Consider the following 23445-nt stretch of genomic DNA (forward strand, 5'->3'; position numbering starts at 1 on the left):
AGTCGTTCAAGTTCTTGCTGAGAAGTCCCGTGACACTGGGACCCACGGTCCTTCGCACAGGACGTGAGCTTCTCTCTGGAGGTTCTCAGGTCTTCCTCTGTCCCTGGGACTCTGCGATTCTATAAGGATGTGTCTGCATATATTTTGTTTTGTCTTGTTCCATTCATTGTGCCAGGAATTCCCGCCTGAAAACTCATTATCTTGGATCGTGGAGAATTTTCTTCCCTACCCTTCCTTATTCATTTTTGAAAATATACGTTTTTATTGATTTCAGAGAGGAAAGGAGATGAGGGAGAGAAACATTAGTGATGAGAGGGAAACATTGATCAGCTGCCTCCTGCACACAACACACTGGGGATTGAAACTGCAACCTGGGCATGTGCCCTGACAGGGAATCAAACCATGACCTTCTGGTTCATAGGTTGATGCTCAACCACTGAACCTCCTAGTCTTCCTTCTTGCTCTTTTTCTGGATCTCTAGTACTCAGATTTTGCATAACCTGGATTAATCTTTTAACGTGCTCTTTATATTCTACTTTATCTTCTAATTCTCCTCAAATTTTAAGAATTTTTATCCTATTTACTTCTAAAGTCTTTTTCTTGCACTTTGTTAACACCTGTTCATTCACAGCATAATACCATCTCTCATCATCTTTGGGAAGATCTTAGGAGTTTTTGTTTAAGTTTTCATCTTTCCCTCCAATGTCTCGATTCCTCTTAAATTCCTCTTTTCTTTGTTTTGGAATGCTTCTTGAAAAGGTTTTCTTCCCTCTCCTAGCCTTTCACATTGAAAAGCAAGACACCAGTCCCAGCTGGGAGGCTGAGTTGGTTGGAGCATGGCCCGTACAGCAGAAAGGCTGCAGGTCTGATTCCCAGTCAGGCACGTCTGGGAGGCAATTGATCGATGTTTCTTTCTCACATCCATGATTCACTCTCTCTCTGCCCACTCGCCCCCACCTCTCCTTCCTCTCTCTACAAAAATCAATAAACTTGTCCTTGGGTGAAGATTAAAAAACAACTACTACTACAACCACAAAAACGGACTCTATATGGGAAACTGAAGCTCTGTGGGAGGGGAGGGAGCCTGATGGTTGGCAGGCCTTGTGTGAGGATTCTGGAGACAGGCTTTGAGGGCCCCCAGATAATAATCTGTAGATATGCAGATTTTTCCTTGATCCCATATTCAAGGTGGCCCCTCACCACCACCCTCAGCTGGGCTTGGAGTTCCCAATACAAAGCCTTCTGCTCAGCCTCTCTGGACAGTAACCCCCACCTGTCCTCTGCTCAGACCCAGCGTCTCTTCCTTTCCTGCCCTAATGTTTTTCCACACACATGGCTCACGAGTCATGCTTCTCTGCACTCCCGGCATCAGCTGGCTAGCTTCTGACCATTTAGGGAGGTAGGTTTCTGGCTTCTCCAAGCTGCTAAGTCAGTAACCACTTAGTTCTGTTTTCTACCTTCTAGAATTTTGTTGCCCTCTCCTATCTTCTGTCTTTCCAAATCATTGGAATAGCAGTTAGGGCACTAGCAGGGATAAAGGAACCTGAGTCTATTCCCTGGGGAGCCCTCCACTATAGCACCCACCCTTCCATAAGGCTCAGTATTGTTTCCCACTGTGGTTACACCAACGTATGGTCCTACCAACAGTGCACAAGGGCAGCCTTTTCTTCACATCCTTACCAATACTTGTTTTTGTTGATTTATTTAATGATAGCCATTCTGGCAGGTGTGAGGTGATGTCTTGTGGTCTTAATTTGCATTTTCCTGATGATTAGTGATGTTGAGCATCTTTTCATGTCTATTGACCATCTGTATGTCCTCTCCTTTGCCCATTTTTTAATTAGATTATTTTTTTGGTATTAAGTAGTATGAGTTCCTTATATATTTTGGATGATAACCCCTCATTGTATTATATATCACCGGCAAATACATCTTTCCATTTCATTTTGTTGATGGCTTTCTTTGTTGTGCAAAAAAATTTTAGTTTGATGTAGTTCCATTTGTTTATTTTTTTCTTTTGTGTCCCTTGCCCAAGAAGATAGATAGATAGATAGATAGATAGCTAAGAGAGATGTCAGAGATTTTATTTATTGTCCATATTTTCTTCTAAGAATTTTGTGGTTTCAAGTCTTATATTTACATCATTAATCCATTTTGAGTTTATTCTTGTATATGGCATATAATTTCTTTATTTTTAAAAAAATATATTTTATTGATTTTTTTACAGAGGAAGAGAGGAGGATAGAGAGTTAGAAACATCAATGTGAGAGAAACATCGATCAGCTGCCTCTTTCACACCCCCTACTGGGGATGTGCCCACAACCAAGGTACATGCCCTTGACCAGAATCGAACCCAGGACCTTTCAGTCCGCAAACCGACGCTCTATCCACTGAGCCATACCAGTTTCGGTTAATTTCATTCTAGTATCTGTCCAATTTTTTAATAGACTATCTTTAGCCCACCATTATTTGAATGGACTGTCTTTAATCCATTGTATGTTCTTGCTCATTTGTAATAGATAAACTGATCATATAGACATCGGTTTAATTTGGGGTTCTCTATTCTGTTTTATTGATCTGTATGTCTGTTTTTATGCCAGTACCATGCTGTTTTGATTACTAGAGCCATGTGGTATAGTAATTAGATATCAAGTAGTGTGATACCTCCAACTTTGTTCTTCTTTCTCAAGATTTCTTTGACTATTCAGGGTCTTTTGTGGTGACATAAATTTTAGAGGAGTATTTATTCTAGTTCTGGAAAGATGCCATTGGTATTTTCATAGGAATTGCATTGAAACTATTGATTGCTTTGGATAGTATGGATATTTTAATGACGTTAGTTAATTCCTATCCATGATCACGGTTTATGCTTCTATTTATCAGTATTTATATCTTCTTCAATTTCTTACTTCAATATCTTATAATTTTCTGGGTTAACCTCTTTGGTTAAATTTATTCCTAGGTTTTTTGTGGAGTTTTAGATATAATTATAAATGGGATTGTTTGCTAAATTTCACTTTTTGAATATTTGTTATTAGTGTATAAAAATGCAACAAATTTCTGAATATTAATGTTGTATGCTGATACTTTACTGAACTCATTTATTAGTTCTAATAGCTTTTTTGTGGAGTGTTTAGGTTCTCTATATATAATATCATTATCATCAAATAATGACAGTATTCTTTTCTAATTTGGATGCTTTTTATATCTTTTTCTTATCTGATTGAATGGCTAGGATTTCCAGGACTGTGCTTAATAAAAGTGGTAAAAGTAGAATCCTTTTCTTATTCCTGATCCTAAAGGAAAAGCTTCAGTTTTTCACTGTTGAGTATGATGTTAGCCGTGGGTTTGTCATACATGACCTTTATTATGTTGAGGTATGGTGCCTCTATCCCCACTTTGTTGAGAGTTTTATTATAAATGGATGTTGGATTTTGTTAAAAAAAAATTTTTTTTTTGCATATGTTGATATGACCAATGGTTTTTATCCTTTATGTGGTATATCACATTCATTGATTTGCAAATATTGAACCAGTCTTGCATCCCAGGAATAAGTTCCACTTGATCATGGTGTATGATCTTTTTATTGTATTACTGGATCCAGTTTGCTAATATTTTGTTGAGGATTTTAGCATCTACATTCATCAGGAATATTGGCCTGTAATCTTCTTTCTTTATAGTGTCTTTATTTGGTTTTGGAATTAGGGTAATGCTGGCTTTGTAAAATGAGGTTGGGAGTCTTCCCTCCTCTTGAATTTTTTTTGAATAGTTTGAGAAGAACAGGTGTTAATTCCTTGAACGTTTGGTAAAATTCACCTGTAAAGCCAGTTGGTCCAGGACTTTTGTTTGTTAGGAGGTTTTTGATAACTTTTAATGGACTAGAAATCAGTAAGTAACCTATCTGTTCAAATTTACTGTTCTTCTTGATTCAGTCTTGGGAGATTGTATGTTTCTAAGAAATTATTAATTACTTACAGGCTGTCCAATTTGTTGGCATGTAATTGTGTGTAGTATTTCCGTATATAACTTTGTATCTGTGATGTCCATTGTCATTTCTCCTTTTATTTGGGCCCCTTTTTTTTCTTGATGAGTCTGGCTAAAGGTTTATCAATTTTGTTTCTTTTCAAAGAACCAGTTCCTTGTTTAATTGATCTTTTCTGTTGTATTTTTTAAGACTCTCCTTTATTTTTATGCTCTGATCTTTATTAATTTCTTCATTCTACTCACTGTCAGCTTTATTTTTTTCTCTTTCTAGTAGATGAAGGGAGAGGGAGAGACAGAAATACCAATGATGAGAAAGTTTCATATATATGTGTTTTTTGTTTTTTTCAGAGAAGAAGGGAGAGGGAGAGACAGAAACATCAATGAGGAGAGAGAACCACTGACAGGCTGCTTCCCGCATGGTTCTCACTGGGGATCGAGCCCACAACCAGGCATATGCCCTTGACCAAAGTTGAACCCAGGACCTCCAGTCTGCAAGCTGAATCTCTATCCACTGAGCCAAACCAGCTAGGGCTCTTTCTGGTTTCTTCAGGTGTAAGGTTAGATTGAGATTTTTGTTTCTTGGAGGCCTTTATTGCTATATATTTCCCTCTTAGAAATGTTTTGGCTGTATCCCATAGATTTTGGGTACTGTGTTTTCATTTTCATTTGTCTCGAGGTATCTTTTGACTTCTTCCTTGATCTCACTGTTAACTCATTCATTTATTATTGAATAGCATGTGATTTGGCCTCCACGTATTTTTATGTTTTTCAGTTTTCTTCCTAGTTTATCTTGGAAAATATTCTATATGCACTTGAAAACAATGTATAATCTGCTGCTTTGGGATAAAGTGCTCTAAAAATATCAATTAAGTCCATCTGATATAACGTGTCATTTAAGGCTTCTCTTTCCTTGTTGATTTTGTATGGATGATCTATCCCTTAATTTACTGAGTGCACATGATCTTCCTACTTTTGCCTTTTAATTTTTGTACTAGCTTGATTGTTTATTGACTCCCTCTTTTTATTAACTGCCTTGTTGGAATTTTTTCTTTCCTATATTTTTCTTGTGTTTCTGATCTTTTCTAAAGAAATCCCATTAATATTTCATGTTATGCTAGTTTAGTGGTCATGAACTCCTTTAGTTTTTTTCTTGTCTGGGAAACTCTTCTCTCTCCTTTGATTCTTAATGATAGCCTGGTAGGTTAGAATAATCTTGGTTGTAGGACTTTCTCTTCGTCGCTTTACATGTTTCACGCCACTCCCTTTCCAGCCTGCAAAATTTGTGTTAAGAAACCAACTGGTTATGTTATGGGGTCTCTCTTGTACATAACTAACTGCTTTTTCTCTTGCTAGTTTTAAGATTCTATTCTCTGTCTTTAACCTTTGAAATTTTAATTATGATCTGTCTTGATGTGGGCCTCTTTGGGTTCATCTTGTTTGGGACTGTCTGCCTTTTTCCTTCACCAGGTTAGGGAGGTTTTTAACCATTATTTCTTTAAATTGGCTTTCAGTCCCTTGCTGTCTATCTCCTCCTTCCATTAATCCTATGATGAGAATGTTACTACACTTGTTATCCCAGACGTCTCTAAACTATCTCATTTTTTAAATATCTTTAGCTCTTCCAATTAGATGTTTTCCACTACCTTGTTTTTTTCAACAAGTCCACTGATTTAGTCCTCTGCTGATTCCCTCTAATGTATCCTTCATTTCAGTTCTTGTATTCTTAATTTCTGACTGGTTTCTATCTCTTTGTATAAGTTCTGAGTTAATCTAATCTGGCCTAAGTTCATTAAGCATCCTTATAGCCACTGTTTTGAACTCTGTATCTGGCAGATTGCTTGTCACCATTTCGTTTAGTTCTTTTTCTGGGGTTTTGTCCTGTTCTTTCATTTGGGATATGTTTGTCTCATTTTAGCTGACTCCCTGCTTGTTTCTACGGCTTAGGTAGATTTGCCACTTCTCCCAGTCTTTGAAGAATGATCTTATGTAATAGCCCTGTGAGTCCCAATGGTACAGTTTCCTTTCTCACCTGAGCCAGGTGCTCCAGGAGTGTCTGTTGGGTGGGTTGTATGTGGCATCCTGTTGGCACTGGTATCCCAGGCTGGGTGTGAGGCTGGGTGAAAGTCTTCAAGGGGGACTTTCACAGCTGAGCTATTCCTCCTGATTCTCAATCACCAAATCGTGAGTGTGGGACCTGCCTGTTTCTTTTCTCCCTGCCTCCTTCAGTATCATCATTTTTCTTCCTTATGTCCTTGGTTATAGGACGTCTGCTCAGCTAGTCTTCAGGTGGTTCTCCAGGATGGTTGTTCTATAATATAGTTGTAATTTTGGTGTGGTCATAGGAGGAGGTGAGCACAGCAGTTCCCTGTTCCAGCATCTTGCTCAGAAGTCCCCGTTTTTAAATGTACACTTTAGTTTTAAGTACATTCACATTGTTATACAACCATCACCCATCTCCAGAACTCTTTTCACTTTGCAAAACTGAAGCTCTGTACCCGTTAAGCAGTAACTCCCCATTTTCCTTCCCCAGCCCATCCTTACTGTTTCTATGAGTCTGATTACTTAGGTACCAAAATTATACAATATTAAAATCATACAGTATTTGTCTTTTTGTGGCTTATTTCATTTAGGATAATGTTTTCAAGGTTCATCCATGTTGTAGCATGTGATGGAACCCTACATTGTTTAAGGCAGAATAAGATGCTATTGATTTTATATACCACATTTTGTTATCAATGGACATGTGGGTTGCTTCCACTAACTGTAATTGCTTCCACCTATTGTAAATAGTGCTGCTATGAACATGAGTGTATAAATACACTGAGTGGCCAGATTATTATGACCAACTCATCAGTACTTCTTTAAGCCACCTTTTGCCTTGAATATTGTGGCGATTCTTTTTGGCATTGACTCCACAAGATGTTGAAGGTGATGCGAGGAATCTGACACCATGCCTGATGAATAGCACTGTCCAGTTCTATGAGTTTGGACGGTTGTGGAACCAGCTGCCTGATGGCTCTTTTAACTTCGTCCCATAAATGCTCAATTGGATTGAGATCTGGTGATTTGTCAGGCCACCTAAGCAAGGTAAAGTCTCCCTCATGTTCTTGAAACCACTCCTGCACAATGTGAGCACCGTGGCATGGCCCATTGTCTTGTTGGAAGAAGTCATCTCCATTGGGATACACCATCAACATAATAGGATGAACTTGATCAGCCATGATACTTAGGTATGTTGTGCTTTTCAGACCTTGTTCCACATAAATTAAAGGGCCCAAATCATGCCAGGAAAACATGCCCCAAACCATAACACTGCCCCCACCAGCTTGAAGGGTTGTACTCATGCATGTTGGGTGCATGCTTTCATGCTGTTTCCACAAATTCTCACTCTGCCATCTGCATGATGCAACTGGAAACATGATTTATCGAACCACATGAATTTTTTCCAATGCTCGACTGTCCAATCCTGTGTTCCTGTGTGGAGACATTTTTATCTTGGTAACTGCAGACAGCAAAGGTGTTCGAACAGGCCTTCAGCTTCCATATCCCATAGGTTGCAGTGTATGGCTAATTTGCCTACAGATGTCAGGTGGTCATAATAATCTGGCCACTCAGTGTACATATTGACTGCCGACTGTAGGCCAGGCTGCAGCACCCAATGAGTAATAGCCTCTTCTCCTTAACCCTGTCCCTTCCTCAGTTCTCTACCCCAACTTCTTCCTTTATCAAAATTATATGAAAACATGTGTTAGCTTATATTTTTCTCATAAAGCTCCTTAAAAAATAAAACAAAAAGGAATATTATACATAATAAATGGAAGAAGGGATCAAGCCATATCAAGTATTGGTTGTGGCTTTAATGATTTTTCAGAGCCAAAAACACATAGGAAGGTGATATTACATAGAAATGATCATGGTTGGGCTCAAACTGGTTTGGCTCAGTGGATGGAGCGTCGGTTTGTAGACAGAAGTGTCTCAAGTTCGATTCCGGTCAAGGGCATGTACCTTGGTTGCGGGCACATCCCCAGTAGGGGGTGTGCAAGAGGCAACTGATGTATGATTCTCTCTCATCGATGTTTCTAACTCTCTATCCCTCTCTCTTCCTCTCTGTAAAATATCAATAAAATATATTTAAAAAAAGAAAAAAGAAATGATCATGGTTGGGCCATAGGATGGTAATTGCGACTCTGCAGAAAATTAGTTCAGCAACTTTCTTCTTGAAGATGACAGCTTATTTTCATAAATGAAAACCCAACAATAAAAATTAAACTCCTTTTCTAGGAAATAATTTAGCCTACTAGAATGACCAAAATATAATTTTCTACTTTTTATCTGTTGAATTGAATCCTTTATATTAGTTTGAGAATAATTACTTATGTAATAAAAAATAAATAAAATTAATATTCTGCACTCTGGCTCCTTTCACAAGAAAAACATCATTACCTTTCTGATTGTGTTTAGAATAACAAACACAGGTCCTTCAGGAAGAAACTTATCCCGTGGGGATTGGGAAAGGATCAGAGTTAAGCACTGAAACAAGCAATTAATTCCCATTAGAGGATTAAGGCAGTCATGTTCACTTTGAATCAGAAAAAGGAATTGTGAATAAAATCATGTACAAGCAAGAGGTTACTTGTCAAAGTTAATAAATTAGAGAATCGAAGGGCAAACTGGAATGCATAGGAGCTGAGCAGCCAACGCTGCCCTGGCAAAGAAACTGGTGAGTTCTGTATTCACAGACAGACCCACGATTCTCCGAGAGCTTCGGGAACATGGGGGTGGGGACAGTCACCGCCATATGGTGCTGTCTGAAAGCACTGCCCACCCTGTTCTGTCACCATCCCCCAGGCACGATTTCCCTCTAGCACCTCCTCATTAAGACGTGAGACATTAATTAACATTCTATTTAGCAATTTTACTCTTGGGTTTTAGAGTTGATTCTAAAGGAATTCAAGCAGCATCTCTATAAACAACTTTACCAACCTATAAAGGATTGAGTGGGAGGTCACTTGGGAATATAAGCCCAACCCAGCTGGCCTGGGATAATGTGGCCATCCAGGAGTCAGCACAGAGGTGGAACAGGCTCAGAGTCTCAAAAAGTTTCACTTCAGCAAAATTTGGCTAGTTTAACATTGTCAATATTTAAGAAAACAAAAACACTCATGAAAATGTCCATCTGGCCTGGCACTGCTTGAAATGCCTGTCACTTACTCAGCAGTTTTCCTTCTTGAAACACAGTCCACCTACAGTTTCATATTTCATCACTTAAGCAGAAATTGAAAGTGATTACAAGTCCTTCGCATATCGTTAAGAAAAAAAAAAATGGAGCAGGAAAAATCTAAGCCACCTGGTGGTAAGAGTGTAAAAGGCAGGATTTAAGAGTTCATTGTGCTAGTTTTCAAATGACGACGACTGCATATGCCTAGACCACATTTAGAAACACACACATACCCAAGTGAACCAAACAAGCAAAGTGCTAGTATTTAACTCTTCTTAAACCAATCTGCAAAAGGATTTACACGGACACCAGCTTCTACTATGAAAACAACCTTTAAAAAAAGGTGCCTCCATAAAATATTCATCCTGTCTGTATTAAAATTTAATGATACGAAGAAATATTAGTAAAAGCTGTATGTAATCACTTCAAACTGTTTTCTCCAAGCGATAAAACATCAAACCACTAGCCCTACCCAGTTTGGCTCAGTAGATAGAGCATCGGCTTGCAGACTCAAGGGTCCCAGGTTCAATTCTGGTCAAGGGCATGTACCTTGGTTGCAGGCACATCCCCAGTAGGGGGTGTGCAGGAGGCAGCTGATTGATGTTTCTCTCTCATTGATTTTTCTAACTATCCCTCTCCCTTCCTCTCTGTTAAAAAACCAATAAAATATATAAAACAAAACAAAACATCAAACTACTAACAATGCTTCCTGCCTGTTGCCAAGGTAAGACTGTTTGACTGGATTGGGGTCACTCGAAGTTAAGGCCTTAAGGAGCCTGCTGTGCACTCACCACTGGCTGGACGACGGACTGTTCCCGAGCAGAAGACCTGCCAGTAGCTCCCTCTTACCTGTCCTTCCCCACCTGCTGTATAAATTAGCTCTCATCGTCCAACATCTTCCGTAAAAATTGGCTCCAGCAGAGCCCTGTCCCCACCGAATTTGGAGGGGCCCCCTGTCACAGCTGATGACCAGTTTCAGTGCAGCCAAAGCAGATGTTACTGAGCGTGGATGGATCTCGGTAAAAGCACAGATGACGCCGTGCATGGCTGCTCTCAAGAGGATTTTTATTTTACAGAAACCTCCTCACAGCTCAGTCAAGTAGCCACTTCTCTCCCTTCCTATTTTTTTAAAATATATTTTTATTGATTTTTCACAGAGAGGAAGGGAGAGAGATAGAGAGCTAGAAAGGTCAATGAGAGAGAAACATCGGCCAGCTGCCTCTTGCACATCCCTCACCGGGGATGTGCCTGCAACCAATGTACATGCCCTTGACCGGAATCGAACCCAGGACCTTTCAGTCTGCAGACCGATGCTCTACCACTGAGCCAAACTGGTTTCTGCTCTCCCTTCCTATTGTAATGTTATTTTCCCCTGAGAAAATGCCGTGTGTCTGATGTACAATAGTTACACATTAATTCCTCAGAAGTTCCTTGGAACTGTAGGAAACAGGTGAAAAAACAAAATGCCCTGAACTTTAAACTGGAGTTCAGCCTGCGAGCATGAAGCGCTCCAAGGTCACGTCATTCGCCCCTCGGAGGGGCCGGAGGGGGAGGGATGGGGACGGCCAGGAGGGGGATGGTTGGGGAGGGCTCGGGCATCCTGTGGGCGCTGTGACACTTGCATTCTCCAGCTGGCTGGTTGCTCTATAGCAATGACAAGTGCTTCCTGCCCAGCCCACCCCGCTGAATGCCCCGGGAATGTTCATGGCAAACACATTCCTTACATTAACCAAGCAGCTCGGGTGAAATGGCTGGAGTTGAAATCAAGAAGTGAGGGTCGCATGCCCATCTCTCCCTGCACTCCCCCTGCATGGGACCCTGCACACAAACGGCCCGCAGGGTCTCCGGCCACACCTGGTCCTCTGCACGCTGCCTCGGCGCCCATCGTGTGGGGTGTTTCTCTGGGGCCATGCCAGAAATTTTTCAAAGAAGAAATCTTACTGCTGCACCACTTTAACGGTAATTGTGGTGTTGTTTTAAAAGCACAGTGGCCAACAAGGGAGATGGCCAGCCCTCAGGCCCTCTCTGATAATCTGGAGAGGACCAGCAGGAAAATTCCCAAACCCTGAGTCAGGAAAGGGTTCTATGAAACGGAGGATGGTGACCTGGCCAGGCCTGCCAGGGCCACGGCTCCAAATACCGGGCACAGCCGGGGGTGGAGGTGCAGCCAGCTCCTGGGCTCCCAGGGCTCCGCAGGAGGTGCAGGAAGCACTGGGCTGGAACACCAGTGGGTGGAATGCTGTGGAGACAGCACGGGGGCCTGACAGCAGGTCTGAGGCCCAGAGAAGAGGTGCAAGAGTCATCGTCGTCATGAAGCACCCGCCTGCCCTGTGGGTGAGGCTTCTGGAACAAGACTACCTGCTGGCCACCTGGGGCTGAGAGGGGAAAATATAAATAACGCTGGCCACCACGATTGAGAGCATTTACTGTGTGCCTGGTCCACGCCGTATGTTTCACTTATATTTTCAAGTTAACTGAACCCCGAGACCTCCTCACTCCCTAGCTTCTCCCGTTTTACAGATGGGGCTCTGAGACAGAGGTGAGGTGGCTTCCACAGGTGTGTCTGCCTTCACCCCTCCTTCCTGCCCTGCAAAGCTGGGCCCTCAGCTCTAGGAGGGGGACACTCCTGATTCCCTCCCACCCAACACTCTGGCAGGAACACCTTCCAGCCGCCAGAGGGCAACAGGCAGTTGGCTTGGGCCGCTGCCCACACCAGGTTCCATTGGCATCTTCCTCGAGAAGGCATCTCGGGTACTTACTGAGCACCAGACACACACCAGGGCAGTGGGCTGGGGAATCCACAGTCGGGAGCGGCCACCGTGCTGGAACTCCTAACGATCGTACTGTGTGAGCGGGGCCTGAGGACACTGGAGCGCACTCCAGTGAGCAGGGAGGTCCGTGCAGCCCTGCAGGCATTCCCCTTCTCGGTGCCCACAGCATGGAACCCGGGGGGCCCGCAGTGGATGGGATTCAGGGAGGACGAGGTAACGTCTCACATCTACGACTGGGTCCGCCCGAGGGGCCACACTTTCCACTCCAAGCAGAACTTGCTCTGAACGCAGGAGACACAGTTCAACCACAAAGCCTACCCCATCTTCCTGTGGACCAGACGGCCACACACAGCGAGGAGGGTGACAGAGGGCAAGGGGGCTCAGAGTACCTCGCGTTTCTCTTCCTTCCAGGCTTTGCTCCATCGTCAGGAGCTGAGGGCGGGCAGTGTTGGTAGAATGTACATATATCAAGAGGTGAGGTACAGTTGAGAGTGTTCTGAGCAGAGTTCCCAGTTCTGTTAAGAATAAAAGACATGCATGCACAAGTTATGGAATATCATTTCTGTGATTCCACAAGAGTTAAAAACTCCTATGTTTGCATTTAAATTTAAAATGGACATTGTACAATTATAAATATGAATGATAAGCTCAATACTAAGAATTTAATATAATAAATCATGGTAAAATGACAAAATGTAAAATGATAATAGCCCTAGCTGGTTTGGCTCAGTGGATAGAGCAAAGGTCCTGAATTTGATTCCAGTTAAGGGCACATGCCCAGGTCGTGGGTTTGATCCCCAGTAGGGATATATAGGAGATAGCCAATCAATGATTTTCTCTCTCTGCCTCCCTCTCCCACTCCCTCTCCCTCTCCCTCCACCTTGCCGAGGTGAGTGGGCGTCTGAAGGAAATGGGAGCAGAGCCTAATTCCTGGAGATTTATACCCCAAGCAGTATTTGAACTTGTATTTTTTTATGACAAAAAGAAATTGAGAAATTCCAGACTGAAGGCCTGCATGGTCTCTTTGGGAATTTGGACTGAGAGGAAGATCCACTTGCTTTACTGTAGCAGGTATTGAGTGCCTACTGCATGCACGAAGATGCTAGCTGAAGAGAAGGTTCAACCCCCACTCCTGAGCTCGTGGTTTGAGAAGCAGTTTAGAGAGAAATGCAGGGTCCCTTGTTCAGAAAGCAGGAAAAGGGAGAGGGAGAGGGAGAGGGAGAGGGAGAGGGAGAGGGAGAGGGAGAGGGAGAGGGAGAGGAGGAGAGAGGGAGAGGGAGAGGAAAAGGGAGAGGGAGAGGGAGAGGGAGAGGGAGAAGGAGAGGGAGAGGGAGAGGAAAAGGGAGAGGGAGAGGGAGAGGGAGAGGGAGAGGGAGAGGGAGAGGGAGAGGGAGGAGAGAGGGACTCTCCCGGGGCCAGTTATCCCCCGCCCTGGCCCAGCCTCCCTGGGAGCAGGGGCAGAGGAAGCCCCTCACAGAGACGAAAGGACATCTAGAACCTGCAAAACTAACCTCTAGGGACAGATCCAGATCAGTGGGGACAGGAAGATGGAAAGTCCTTTTGTCAAAATCACTAACCTGTGCACTTCATGGGTGAATTTTCTTGCATGTAAATTACACCTCAAAGAAAGTTAATCTAAAAAAAATTAAATGAGGTCATGGGAGGAAGGCAATCTGTAGGCCACTCCGTCTGGAATTATTATTACTGGTTTCTATTCTTAACTGAGTTCAACATACTTCACAGTCCATAACCAAGAGCAGACACGTATCTTTTATTTAGCATTTCCCCAAGCATCCAAGTAGTTCCAAAGTATTTCTGATGCAGACTTGCGGTGGCCTCCCTTATACTCATTCACTGTCTGGAACCCAACAGGCAGTGAAACAGCGGACAGACCTGCCTGTAACCGCTGCCTGGGGTCCCGGGAGGAGGCAGCAGACAGGGAGAGCAGTCCCGGTGTGATGGAGGGTGCAGGGCCCTCCGAGGGACAAGGACTGGGACCAGGATTCGGGCCTCACCAGCTTCCAGTACCCACCCAGGGCCTGCCTGACCACGCAGAGGCTTCCGAGGCTGGCTGCTAAGAAATGCAGCAAACAACTTGCCCTTTAGAGTATTTTTGCAAGCCCGCTAGAGGAGAGTGCAGCTTTTAACTGACTTGCTGGCAGTTGTTCAAAAAATATATATATATATAAATATATATATATATATATATATTTTTTTTTTTTTTTTTCTTCTTCTTTTTTTTTTTTCCTGTTTGGAACAAGACTCCAGTCAAAGGGGAGAGAGCTGAGGATCTGCATGGGCATCGGAAGGGCCATCGGGTTTGGTTGAAGGCAGTAACTCCTATTCTACCTTGTATGCCCCCACAACTCAGACAGAAAGCAATGGAGGGAAAGGTAATGACTATCTTAGCGTATCATTTATATACTAGAGGCGTGGTGCACGAAATTCGTGCATGGGTAAAGTCCCTAGACCTGGCATGTCATAGTGAGAGGTTGAACTCACAGTTGGTCAAACTCCCTAGGGGACAATTTGCATATTAGCCTTTTATTATATAGGAGGATTTTTATTGGCTTCAGAGAGGAAGAGAGAGTGACAGAAACATTGATGAAAGAAATCACTAATTGGCTGCTTCCTGCACACCCCTCACTGGGGGATCAAGCCATAACCCGGGCATGGGCCCTGACCAGGAATGAAACTACAACTTTCTAGTTATAGGTCGATGCTCAACCACTGAGCCACGCCGGCCAGGCATAGTATTATTTAAAAGGTTTTGTTTTTCAGGAACCTTTTAAGGTTATATCACCTTAAAATGGCTTTTATTTAACTGTTTTTTGTTTACTTGGGTGAGAAATAAGGAGTTTGGCCACACTACTTAAATTTAAGCTAGGAGCATCACAGGATAATAATTACAAAATATCACATTGAACCATTCATTCCCTGCTAGGTAGCTTGCTAGGTAAATATTTTAGAAAGAAGAGAACATATACCTGTTTAAACAACTCTTAGATAACCATCTTAGAAGTCAGGCCTACCCCAAAGTGATAATAAAATAGCTATAAATGCAGGTGAAGCCCCTAGCTAGGCCTGGGCCTAGGCCCCCTATCTCAATATAGTATTTCACAGCTTTGGAGGAACAAGTCTCCCAGAGGGAGCACAAGTCAGAGAGCCAAGGGGTCAGAGGTCAAAGCCAATCCACTGTGGTCCTCAGGCTGCCTTGTCCAGGCCAAGTGAGGCAAGGGCAGGGCAGATGGCAGGAGCTGGAAGGTGTGATGAGCTTGGCTCTGCTGAGGCCCAGGTCCCCAGGAGAGTCTCCCCAGGAACTGGGGACAGAACGAGTGAGTCAGCAAAAAGACTGTGAGAATGGCCGCCAAGTCCAACCGCCAGCTGTCCTGGGACACCACCTGCACTATCACAGGAAACCTGAGCGCTCAGAGACCACCAGCACAGGGGCCGCACTGGCCGCTCCAATGCCCCTCACCCGCTCCCCCGCCTGCCGCTGGCCCAGGAACGTGAACTAATCCAAACTCCATTTCCAGGGGGCTCTCCAAGTCAGGGCCCAATTCTTTTTTTTTTTTTTTTAAATATATTTTAGTGATTTTTTTACAGAGAGGAAGGGAAAGGGACAGAGAGTTAGAAACATCAATGAGAGATAATCATCAACCAGCTGCCTCCTGCACACCTCCTACTGGGAAGGTGCCCACAACCAAGGTACATGCCCCTGACCGGAATCAAACCTGGGACCCTTGAGTTTGCAGGCCGATGCTCTATCCACTGAGCCAAACCGGTTCCGGCAAAGGGCTCAATTCTTTTGGAAGCAATAACAGATTTACCTTCGGAATTTCCTTTTGCCAAAAATATTATTAAACAGCAAAAATGTTGTTACCTGGAGAATGTCATGTTGGCAGGAGGAATGCAATCTCCATTAGTGCCAGCAAAGAATCACCCAACACCATACACACACACGCACACACACACACACACACACGCGCACACACACCCATTTTAAAACATTTTTAAAAGGAAACTTAAAGAAAAATACACCAGGACACAGAACACAAAATAAGCCTGGTGGGGTTTTTGATTAATTACCTGTCCCCAAAGCACCCAAATCTTTTCGTGCTTTTCTAATCATCCCTGCGTAAAACTCAATAAAAAGAGCTGCGAGATTAGTGAAAACTCTGAATTGGAAGAGGCGAGTAGGAGAAGAAATTAAGAGCCTGTTATTGAATATGCTTTAAACACGTTAGTGAATCCATTTACTCACGTCCCTGTGAGTACTAAACACAGCTGGTCACTGTTTGCTGACAGCAGTCAGAATGCTTTGGTGCCAAAACTTCTAGAAAAAGATGTTGTGTGGGAGTCAAAGGGGTTTCGAGGGGAACTGGAATCACTGAACTAAGTGAATCCAACCCTTTTATACACTATATCCTCTCCCCCACCCCCCAGATCCTGCTTTAAATGCATTAACCGAGAGCCGGGGCCCTGGAGGTGATCCTCAGCTTCTCTCTAGGGTTTGGGGCTGGATCCCAGGACCCTAACATCACTAAGAAGCACAGGTTGGCTTATACTTGGCTCTTAAAAAAGCTCTTAAACAGCACTTAAAAGCCAACACACAGTCCACTCCTGGGAGAGCAAAATCCCTGTTAATAAAATAAAATAAAAAATCCCTTGTGATTATCAGAGAATAGATGCTGCTGCATTCAGGTTAGACACTTTTTCAGACTTATTTGAAAGCAACAGGACACTGGCTTTGGTTTTCATTATCATTTTTTTTTTTTTAAGCTTATAGTGTGCTTTCAATCATAATAAAGAGCTGGTATTCAGTCTGTTACTATCTCAGGAGTTCCCCCGAAAAGAAAATAGAACACTCCTCTGCCCTCCCCCCAGAGGACCATGCTTCACAAACCACCCCATCATTAAGGGTCAGGCAGACTCCTAGCTGAGACCCTTACAGCTGCCCCTGGTCCCGATGCGCAGCCCCCTGTGGACAGCGGGAGGAGGGAGGCGGGCCCGCTCCCCCAGAGCCTTTCCAGTGGGAGGAGAGGCCCCTCAGCGGCCCAGAGGACATGCCCTTCAAAACCCATGCACACTGTGCATCGTTTTAATACACCAATGATGTCAGTTACTTTTGCGTTAAGGAATTTATCTCGGCCCCATTTTGGAGTAGAGGCCGTTCTCCACGGAGCTGGTCCCTGGCTCGCCAGGCTTTGGAAAGACCAGTCTCGCCCAGGAGGGCTACATCTCCTCCCAAGAAGGAAAGGAGAGCCCTAACCGGTTTGGCTCAGTGGAGAGAGCGTCGGTCTGCGGGCTGAAGGTTCCCAGGTTCGATTCCGGTCAAGGGCATGTACCTTGGTTGCGGGCACATCCCCAGTTGGGGGTGTGCAGGAGGCAGCTGATCGATGTTTCTCTCTCATCGATGTTTCTAACTCTCTCTCCCTTCCTCTCTGTAAAAAATCAATAAAATATATTTTTTAAAAAGAAAAAAAAAGAAAAAAAGAAAAGGAAAGGAGAGACTTCTCAGATCCGTGCCTCCCTGTGGGTGAGAGAAAGCTCTGGAGTTGCTGGTCCCTTTCCTCCTCACATGACCCTTGACCTCTGCCCTGCTCTCCAGCGAGGCTGCAGGGCCAACCCGCAGTGTCTAGGGCAGGGGGAGCTGTGAATGAACCCCGCCCGCCCAGATCTCTCAGGCAGACGGGATGGCGCAAACACATACGGACCAAGTGGAAACTGGTTTGAGCCCAGTTTGTTCATCTCTCCCATTTCCCCAGGAGAGAGAAAGAAAACGATTTGTATGGGGCTGTGAGTGGGTTCTGGGAACTGACCCATTCTCTTCAATCCTCAGCAGCCCCGAAAGGCAGGCGTTATTGTCCCGTTTCACACATGGGAAACCAAGGCTCGGGAGTTCTTTAAAACAGCACAGCTATTAAATGGAATGGCTGGGGCTGGGGGGGGGGGGGGGGTGAGGGGAGTTTGAAGGGGGTGTGGAGGGGGTGCATGGAAGGAAAAAAGGGGAACATCTATAATACGTTCAACAACGAAGATAAATTTAAAAATTAAATTTTAAAAAAATGTCAAGGCTTAATCCAAAATCCACATACGTTCCCCCAACATACACCGTGGTCAACCAAGAGAAAAACACAGAGACGCCAGGTGGCAGAAAACACGGCCGCTCTCGCCGGCTCTCACAGCAGATGGCCAGGCTCACTGTGAAAGTCCTGTTACTGCCCACCAGAGCAGGGGCCGTGCTTTTAAGACCTTCTCTTTACTACTCTTGAAGACCCAAGCCAGATGTGAAGTGTTTGTAAAGCAAGGAGAGATTGGCCAGCCACCAAGATTATGTTACTATTATCTGCCAGAGTTCAGCAATCCCAGGCTAGCTGAGAGGTTATTCGTTCACTCGCCCACTCAGTGTTATCTGAGCACCGATGGTGGGTCAGGCATCACGCTAAGTGCCAGAGACATGAATATACACAGGACAACGGTCCCTGTTCTAAAAGGCTGCCGTCTGATTGGGGAGACAAATACATTGAAAGGTAAGACACCGGCAAGGAGGCCGGGAGACAGGCATGGGGAAGGAGAGTGTTACCCCAGCAGCAGGGCCCGCTGGGAGCAACAGGAGTCGGGGCCCGAGGCAGGGGCTGGCAGGGGAGGAGAGGCTGGTCTGACCTGGGAGCTGGAGCCAGAGCCGGAAGCCATGAGGACTGGGGAAGAGGCAAGAGCCAGGGGCTGGGCCCAGGTCACTAGGGACTCCGGATTTCAGCTGTGCATGATGGCGGTGATTGAGGGGTACTGAGTAAGCCTGGGAATGGGCATTATAATTTAAAAGATTATCTCCTGCGACCCTGGTGGAAGACCGTTGGCAATTCGATGAGAGCTGAGCCTGTGTTTACCCAGTGACCCAGCAACTCCACTGCAGGCCCAGGCTCCACAGAAGCGTGGACATAGCTGCACCAGAGAGACATGGTAAGATGATCCCGATCAGCACATTCGAACAGCACAGAACGACATACTACCCAACGCCCACCAACAGTAAAATGGTCTAGTAAACGGTGTAATACTGTGGGAAATACGGCAAGAACAAATGAACAACTACACATAGCAGCCTGAATGTGCCTCACCACCCAAGCCAGGGAGCGGAGTCAGACAGACTGCCTACTCCGTGACTGGATTCACATGAGGGCACACAACTCCGCACTGACCTCTGCGCTGACAGCAGAGCAGTCCTCCCGGGAGGAAAGCAGCGCCGAAGGGCATGGCCTCCGGATCTAGCTGCTGGTCCCATGGTGTGCTCCTGGTAGAAAATCCATCAGCGATATGACTTCTCTTTCCTGATACAGCTTGGTAAATATACATTAAAATTGAGAAACCCACAGTAAGAGAGCAGATACTTTTGTGAGGAAAAATGCTTACAAGCATGAAACTACAGTGAATAAGAGGAAGACACAGAATGAAGGGCTCCCTAAAACTTAATGGCATTTGTAGGTGAGGGCGATGGAAGTCTTCACAGGAGTGGCCTGGCTGAGCGGACAGAGAAGCAGGATACTCAGGGGCTTGGAAGGGAAGTGGCCACCCACTCCTCCCTTCCCCAGGGCCCAGGAGTACAGGCAGATGCCCCTGGGCTGAGAGGGCTCCAAGTCATAACAGTCTTTCTCAAATGGAAGAACCTCCAATCACAGAAAATATTAAATAAAATTTAAATGAAAAATAATTAATGAAATTTTAAATGAAAAATAATTAAGTGAAACCAACTGAGAGCAAAATGGGCATTCCATGGGAGAAAGAAAGAAAGAAAGAGAGGAAGCGGGGAGAGGGAGGGAGAGAGAGAGGCCATCGTTGGCCTGCCAGGTGCACTGTAAGATTGAGAGAAAACGTACCGAGCTTAAGCAGAGCATGGAGTAGGCGTATTCCTACAACGGCGAGAAGGCTTCGGAATCTCTAGCAGGACTGATGGCGGGTTCCTCTCTCCTGAAGGCAGTTAATAAAGTTTGGAGGAAGCGACTGCTACTTCTAAGGTGAAAACTGCAATGCAAACTCCAAGGATCATGAAAGATCAAGGAAACATGGCATCACCAAAGGATCACCACACTCTCCCCATAACCAAACCCAAACACACAGATCTACGGTTCACCCAATAAAGAATCAAAAACAGCTGTTATGAGGAAACTCCATGAGTTACAAGAAAATACAGAAAGGCAATTCACTGAAATCAGGAAAAACAATCACATACAAAAAAAAAAAAAGAGAGAGAGAGAGAACTTTAAGTAGCAGAAATCATAAAACAAAACAAAACAAAACAAAAAAAACCTAAATTCTGGAGCTAAAGAAGTCATGAATGAAATGGGAAAAAATGCAATAGAGAAAAATCTTCTGTTTGATTTATTCTGCTATTGATGCTCAGTGAAACAGAGTTAAAAGATAGGAACTTTGAAATAACCCAGTCATAAGAAGAAAAACAAATTGAAAAGAGTGAAGAAAGCCTATGTGAATTATGGGACACCATCAAAAGAACCAATATAGGAAGGGCACAGAAAACTTCTTTAAAGAAATAACAGCGGAGAAACTCCCAGACCTGGGGAGAAAGTTGGACATCCAGGTTCATGAAGCTAATAGGTCACTCTGTTATTTCAATCCCCAAGATATTCCTCAAGACATATTATAATAACACTGTCAAAAAATCAAAGACAAAGAGAGAATCCTAAAAGCATCAGGAAAGAACAAAACTGTAATCTACCAAGGAATGCCCATTAGGCCATCAGTGGCTTTCTCAGCAGAAAGTGTTTCCCATTCAGGGAAGGCTTTTCTTTCCCAGCTTTACTGAACTGTAATTCACAAAAACTGCACCTATTGAAGGTGTACAATAGGGGTGTCAAACTCAATCAGAGAAGGGGCCAAAATCTAAAATCCAGCCTAAATCGCGGGCCGAATGGTTTACTGAACAGTCATAAATTGTCATTGTGATGGAAACGCAGCGGAGTGCAGTGATGACAGCGCGGTGCGGGCCACATTGCAAGGCCTGGAGGGACGGATTTGGCCCGCGGGCCTTGTGTTTGACACATGTGGTGTACAACCTGATGATTTGATGTGTATATGCATTGCGAAATTACCACAATCAGGTTAACACATCCATCACCTCGCCTCGTTACCTTTTGTACATATTTGCTTAAGATGCACTCTCAGAAAATGTAAGAACTCATGCGCTGGTGGGGGCTGGCTGGCCCTCCCTGAGGCCTATTGGCTAGGGTAGGTAGTGGGGAGGGGACACGGGAGGTTGGCTGGCCGGCCCCGCCCTCTACTGGGGGGGGGGCGATGAGGGGCGGGGCTAGTTGGGGGGAGGGGCTCTGGTGGTTGGCAGGCCAGGCCTGCCCCCTGGTCAAACTCCAGTAACACTCCTGGTGGAAGGGACAATTTGCATATTACCCTTTTATTATATAGGATAGTCGCCATCTGTCTGTACCTTAGATCCCCAGAATTTACTCATCTTGTAACTGAAATTTTATGCCCTTTCACCAACAATTACCACTGCCCCGCCCCCAGCCTTCTCCTTCTGCTTCTGTGACTTCCACTTTTTGGAGCCCGCACATTAAGTGACATTGTACAGTGTGCAGTGAGTCCTCACTTAGTATCACTGGCAGGCTCCTGGAAACTGCAGCATTGAGTGAAATGACATGTAATAGAACCACTTTTACCACAGGCCAGCAATTTTCAGCCTTTTTCAATTCATGGCACGAAAACTAATTACTGAAATCCTGCAGCACACCAAAAAATATATATTTTCTGCCAACCTGATAAAAAATAGGTATAACTTTGACTCACTCACACCAACACCTATTGTGTTGGCTATTATCCTTTTTTAAATTTGACAATCTAAGGAAAAAGAGGTCATTAGCACATGTGACTAAATAGTCAGGCACTGCATATGCTAAAAATTCTTGCAAAAGACCGCAAAAGCGTTACCACACTTCTTCTTCTTTTTATATATATATTTTTTTGATTTTTTTTTTTACAGAGAGGAAGGGAGAGAGATAGAGAGCTAGAAACGTCGATGAGAGAGAAACATCGACCAGCTGCCTCCTGCACACCCCCTACTGGGGATGTGCCCGCACCAATGTACATGCCCTTGACCAGAATCGAACCTGGGACCCTTCAGTCTGCAGACCGATGCTCTACCACTGAGCCAAACCAGCTTCGGCCATTACCACACTTCTAAGACCCAAAACACTTCTACCATTAAACACTGACATCAGTTTGGGTTATTCGGCATTTAAGATGAATAAAAACAAGTAAGGGAGTTCTTTTCCAGCCGTTTAGTCCGGTTCGGGGTTATGGTGGGCAGAGCCTGTCCTGGCAGCTCAGGGCACAAGGCGGGCACCCACCCGGGACAGGACGCCCTTCTATTGCGGGGCACGCTCACCGCCCCCACTCCCTCAGACTGGGTCCATGTGGACACAGCCGTTCCCCTCACGTGCATGCCGTTGGCATGCAGGAGGAACCAGAGAGCCCGGAGAAACCCACACAGACGTGGGGGACATGAAACTCCACACGGACAGCGGCCCCGGGTGGGAATCAGTTTTTTTCTCTCATCATGATGACAGTGAACTGCATTATCCAAGGCCCTCCTCTATTTGTCTTTCTGTGTCTGCTTATTTCACTTAGAATAACGTCCTCCAGGTTCACCCATGCTGTTGTAAATGGCATGATTTCCTTCTTTTTATGGCGGGATAATATTTATGTCTATTTCCATTATATATAATGGTCATCACTTGTGAATTTTATATGTGGAGAAAAGCGTAATACTGTATATAAGTAGACATATATAATGGGATATTATACACACACACATACACAGTTTCTTTATCTATTCATCTCTTGACAGACACTGAAGTTATTTCCATGTCTTGCCTATTGTGAATAAGGTCTTTCATTTCCACAATAATGCTACTGAAAAGTATTGACTTTTGGATTACAGAGGATTCCTTATGCTCTGTGTACTGTAAAAACAGGGAAGGTACACTAATTCATGTTCACATGATTTTCTAGAAAGTGTTTTTGTTTAATCTTTATTTATATGTTAAGTTCAATTAACCAGAAAAGCAAATTTTTCAAATATTAAAGATTTAACATGTGTACAAACCTGTATCTTGTTTTTTTAGAAAAAAAAAAAATACTTCCAGTATCCAAGCTATACAAAAAAGGAAAACAAAACACCTAAAAACAAAGATAATAATAATAAAAAAAAAAGTCTTAGAATAACTAATACTGGCCCTTTCCAAGTTTTACACATATTAGCCCTTTAAATTTTGCCATTATTGTATGCAACTATGAGACTGTTCCCTAAACCAGTGGTCGGCAAACTCATTAGTCAACAGGGCCAAATATCAACAGTACAACGATTAAAATTTCTTTTGAGAGCCAAAATTTTTAAACTTAAACTTCTTCTAACGCCACTTCTTCAAAATAGACTCGCCCAGGTTG

General features: G+C 44.0%; 1 protein-coding gene across 2 annotated transcripts in view; it reads right to left on the bottom strand.

Annotated features, from left to right (window-relative positions):
• The window catches only part of GGACT (gamma-glutamylamine cyclotransferase), a 37665-nt gene that overhangs the window by 4906 nt on the left and 9314 nt on the right, over positions 1-23445 (bottom strand). For both annotated transcript variants that reach the window (XM_036454637.2, XM_045588768.1), the window contains exon 2: positions 12363-12488. In XM_036454637.2, the coding sequence (XP_036310530.1) occupies positions 12363-12396 (34 nt within the window). In that variant the 5' untranslated portion in view covers positions 12397-12488. The remainder of the gene's footprint in view (positions 1-12362; positions 12489-23445) is intronic.

Source organism: Pipistrellus kuhlii, unplaced genomic scaffold, assembly GCF_014108245.1.
Source record: "Pipistrellus kuhlii isolate mPipKuh1 unplaced genomic scaffold, mPipKuh1.p scaffold_m20_p_3, whole genome shotgun sequence".
In the NCBI taxonomy this organism is placed as follows: Eukaryota; Metazoa; Chordata; class Mammalia; order Chiroptera; family Vespertilionidae; genus Pipistrellus; species Pipistrellus kuhlii.